This window comes from Notothenia coriiceps, unplaced genomic scaffold (assembly GCF_000735185.1).
Source record: "Notothenia coriiceps isolate Sejong01 unplaced genomic scaffold, NC01 NC01_scaffold00007325, whole genome shotgun sequence".
Taxonomy (NCBI): domain Eukaryota; kingdom Metazoa; phylum Chordata; class Actinopteri; order Perciformes; family Nototheniidae; genus Notothenia; species Notothenia coriiceps.
The window spans coordinates 685-5,740 of record NW_011340026.1 but is presented as its reverse complement, the minus strand read 5'-3'; the positions used below and the strand labels follow the sequence as shown (position 1 = coordinate 5,740).

At 41.9% G+C, this 5,056-nt stretch overlaps 1 protein-coding gene across 1 annotated transcript; it reads right to left on the bottom strand.

The window, feature by feature from the left end:
- Window positions 1-1,209: 1,209 nt before the first annotated feature.
- On the bottom strand, window positions 1,210-4,785 carry LOC104943984 (WAS/WASL-interacting protein family member 2-like; the record flags this gene model as incomplete). The annotated part of the gene is made up of 2 exons (XM_010769451.1): window positions 4,664-4,785; window positions 1,210-1,969 (listed from the first exon to the last, which is right to left on the bottom strand). Coding segments are annotated over exons 1-2 (815 nt in total), but the record flags the coding sequence as incomplete, so codon positions are not given.
- Between the last annotated feature and the right edge of the window lie 271 nt (window positions 4,786-5,056).

Sequence of the window (5,056 nt, the reverse complement as noted above, 5' to 3'; positions counted from 1 at the left end):
ATATTTTAACATTTGTTATCTTTAATATTTTTTTTTATGCATGCTTCTTAGTTAACATTAAACTGTCTTTGGCTCTTGTCTGCTGTAACAAATGTAAATGTCCCCTCTGTGGGACAGATAAAGGTATTCTGATTATGATCTGATTTGCCGACGTATTTTTGGTCGTTAAATCTATTCAGCTTGTGTTAACCACTGACCTTATTATCAGCTTCTAACCACAACCACATTTAAAAAAAACTGTTCAACGAGAGAACAGGAAATGCTAAAATGCAAATTCATTTACAGGAAGAACACAACTCTGCATTAGTATGGGAACTTGACAGTGCAGTCAAAGTCACAGATCGCTCGTCTGGTACAGACTGCTATGAAAATGATGGCGGTCAAAAAACACCCATCTCTCCAAAACATATATGAGCAGTCCATTATCAGACAGGCAGAAAACATTGTGTCTGATCCCACCCACATTCTCCACCTTCTGGTAGAAGATTCAGGGTTCCCAAGAGCAGGCTGAACCGCCATAAGCACTCATTCCTACCTAGGTCCATTAAACTTCTTAACACTAAGGTGTAAGGAAATTTATTCAAAATAAACGTGGATTTGCGTTAAAAAATAGTTTTCCGGGGTTCGGGTGTTTTGTTTGATTTCAAATAAACAAACTCTTGGCTTTCAGAATATTAAACTTGTTTCGGCAAATTCAGATGATAAATACAACTTTGAAGCTTGTAACGGCTTATTTACAAGCGGAGAACGGAGTAACTTAACGTCACAGCAGGCATAACAACAGCTGGTGTTTCTCGTGAGTGTTTTCCCCGGGAAACAAACACAATACACACAAACGCAAAAATACACACACACGCGAGCTTCCCCCAGACCAGTAATCGAAACGAAAATATCTTCCCTCCGTAGTATTTTGATCATTTGCTAATAACCAATCAGATCGATGGATTCCAGAGAAGAGGAAACTTTGAAGGCCTTTTTCTCAAAACGATGACTCGGTGACAGTCATTATATAATGTGACATATTTTGCTTGATATTTGGAGAACAAAAACAATCCTGATATCATTAGAAAGCTAGGACTCTCCTCTTTCCAACAGTGTGTACAACTCAAAATGTATCTCCGGGTCAATGCGACTGATTTCGATAGAGCGGGTCACACATGTCCTTACGGGGACAATAAAGTATATCGTATCGTATCAGTGACCTCTAACCTTTGAGACATGAATACTGACGGTGTGTTGACGGTGCAGCTGGTCGTACCTGATCTGCGTCCCGGCGGCTCTCTGCCGGGCGGTGGAGGTCTGCTGCCCGGCTGGGAGGAAGGAGAGGGTGAGGGAGGAGGAGGAGGAGCTTGGCTGCGTCCTCCTCCTCTTTCTCCTCCTCTTTCTCTTTCTCCTCCCCCTCTCTCTCTTTCTCCTGAGGTGTGTTTTTTGTGCAGTGAGTTGTGCCTCTGCGGCAGCTCCGGAGCTCCGCCTCCATCCACGTGTGACGGCCCGTTGGAGACGCCGCTCGATGTGTTCGGTCTGTAAGGAGGAGGAGGAGGAGGAGGAGCAGAAGAACCGCCTGTCGGGGGTCGGCTTGAAGACGGAGGCGGCTTCACAGCGTTGGGAGAGGTGTGGCCTCTGCTGGGCGTCGGAGGGAGGGGCTTCTCTCGGCTGTGATTGTTGTTGGAGGAGGAAGGTGGAGCGTGTGATTTCTGATTGGGTGTAGGTGGAGCGTTGTTGCGGGCTCCCCCTCTGTTGAAGGGGGGAGGGGGAGGGGGGGCGGAGGTGCTGTGCTTCATCCCGCCGGCTGAGGAGGGGCGAGAGATGTCTGGGAGCGAGGGGCGGTGGGAGCGCTGGTTCTCAGGAGGGGAGGGCTTGTTGGCCATGGAGGGAGAGGAGGAGCGACCTGTGGGGGGGCGAGGGGCCGCGGGCCGGGACCCAGGGGGCCGCAGGGCAGATCTGCCCACTGAACCTCCGGAAGAACCATCTGGGTGAAGGACAGAGAGGAAGGGGTTTAGGACACAACAGAAGAAACTAAAACGTTTTAGATTAAAAACGTGTATTATAAAAAAGGGACTCTCCCTCTCCTGTAGTGTGTGCTAGAGGTTTGTGTGCATGGAAATGGTCTGCAAAGGCTAAAATCCCTGTTCTCCCTCTCTTGTAGTGTAGGGCTTCTCGATTATGGCAAAAATCATAATCTCGATTATTTGGGTCAATAATTGATATCATGATTATTAAAAACGATTAACCATTTACTTTGAAAACATAAATTTATTGGAGAGAAAAACATTTGGACAGTATGTTTTTAACAATTGATTACCCTGAACTTTAAGAATAATTCAACTGAAAAACCAATAAAAAGATATCATAATAATAATAAAAAAATAATCGTTTTATTTAGATTACGTTGTTTTTGTAATCGTTGCAAGCCATAATCGTAATTGCGATTAAAATATGATTAATTGAGCAGCCCTACTGTAGTGTGTTCTATAGGTGTGTGCATGTAAATGGTCTGCAAAGGCTAACATCCCTGTTTGCCCTCCAAGGGGAGTTTCTCTCCCACACATTAATCAATTAATTGTATTTAAGTGGTAAGAAACAAAGTTAAATAAATGAAAATATTTGACGTAAACTCATTTTTATTGCTTTTATTTTAATACCGCAAACTGAGTATTTTACATTTATCAACTAAAAATAATTTGCAGAAGCCACAACCGATATTGAGTGTTTCACATCCTCTGAACAGATTTCTGACTACACCCAGGAGTTGAATGGTCACAGTGGTTCTGTGTCATTTTAAATATTTGATATCTCTAAAATAAAACTGTTCATTAATAATTTCAATCCCTCGTTCTTCATCGCTTTGGCTGCGACCACAAATATGCCTGCTCCGTCAGAGAGGAGTGGAAAGCTGGTCCATTAGGCTTAAAATAACCACAGCCACGTCCAGATCTCCTCATGATTCATGCCGTGTGGGCTTCTGAGTGCTCTCTGTGTTCCGTTCTATAACCACATCATGAACGTGGAGGAACAGATTCACGAGTAGAAAAACAGGAAAACTCAGTAGAAATGTAGAATGGTCTTCTTCTCTCTTAGTTTTTCTACTGCAGATAACACGGTTTGTTTGTAGCTGAAATGGAGAACTGACAGATTATGATTGAGGTGATTTATGACTAGATTGTCTTACTGGACTTTGACTTTTTGTCGCCTCTGGTTTATTTATTTACACAAATTACCAGAGCACTTTTACAACCTATAAAGAAAACATGCAAATTCATAAACAAACATTAGAAACTAAAACGACCTCATCGTTGAATGGCTCCTCAAAATGTCCTCCCTACACTTCACGCACGCTCTGAGATAATGTGTGAAATTGTCACCGTGAGCATAAGAGTGAGGAGTTACAGCTAAAGTGTATAATGTGAGCTAACAGGGACCTTTGAGCACCAAAGTCTAATCAATTTGGGAAGTGTATTATTATTAATTATCTTTTTTATCTTCAGAAATGTATTCATGATGTACAACTTGAATAATTATTTAATATTGTTATTTTAATATTATAGTTTTTCTTTTGAATTATTATTGTTATTTAAGCTTTACCAATTTACTTACCATGTATACTTTGAAGGATTATTGTTTATGTTGTTATTTATATTATATATTTTAGGGATGTCCCGATCACCTTTTTTTGCTCCCGATCCAATTCCGATCATTTGATTTTGACAATCTGCCGATACCGATTTTTCCCGATCCGATCTTTATGCAATGCTTTAAGAGGAAAAAAGGTAACGGATAACGGCTGGTCATCCAACGCGATGAATTCAGCTATTTTGGCTGTTATTCTTTTGGCCTTTTCACTGTTCTGGGGCAGTTTCTCTTTCCTTTTAAAAGTCTCTGGGCGGTTGTTTCAGTGCCGTTACCTGATTGGCCGCTGTGTACTCGTCGTGTTGTTGTTGGTGTTTGTTTCTCAGGTGGCGTATTAGATTGGTCGTGTTGAACGTAGCTCTGTTCTTTCCACCACGCGGAACCTCCGCCTTGCAAACATTGCATCTGGCTGCTACACTGCCTTCGCTTTCAATTTTATAATACTTCCAAACTCCTGACATTTTCTCTGTCCCGACTCCCGAGTCACCAGCTGAACGTAGCCTCTCGTTAGCTTACTACTACTATTAGACACTGCGCCCACTCTGTTGCCAGATTTGAGAGAAATGAGCAACCAGGTCTATGAAAACAAGCCCAAAAGAAGTAACACATACATGATGTTGTCTATTTTTAAAACAAAACTAAGGCCTCAGGATGACTTTAAGACGTGAACATGGTCATTTCTGTTTTGTAACATTAAATAACATAATACAAATATTTTATAAAAAAAAATTCCCAGATCCCCGATTTTTTTCTCCAGATTCCGATCTTTTGAAAATCACGTGATCGGCTCCGATCCCCGACCACGTGATCATCTCCAATATATTTGTTTCATTTATATTTTAATATTATTATTATTTTAACTTAGGTCATTTACTTGGTATGTATAAATTGCATGATTTTTTAATTATGTTTTTATATGGACTATATACTTTCAGTCCAACTGGGAAATTCCCTCAAGCACTTCCTGAGATAATGCATTCACGAGGATAAGATGGACAACCTTAAAACATATCAAAGCAATACAAGAATTGTTTACCTCCGACTGGGCGTAGTTTTGGGACACCTCCTTGGAAAAGGCCTCCCAGTCCCATTGGTCCTCCGCCTCCAAAACCTCCTCCTCCTCCTCCTCCTCCGCCGCCGCCGCCTCCTCCTCCTCCTCCTCCTCCTCCAACGCCTCCTCCTCCTCCTCCTCCTCCTGATTCTGGTGAAAAGATGACACCCATGTTAATATATAAAACAAATATGAAAGCAGAACTAGGAATATATTTGAATATTCAAATATATGGATTTTGCAACACCATGGCAGTTGGACTAGGAAGAGCGAGCACAGAAAAGCTAGAATTCGGTCGTTGAACAAACCTATCCATTATGTGTGTTTAAGAGCACGCTCGGCACCAAGTCGTGTACTTAAACCAAGTGTTTCTCCTAC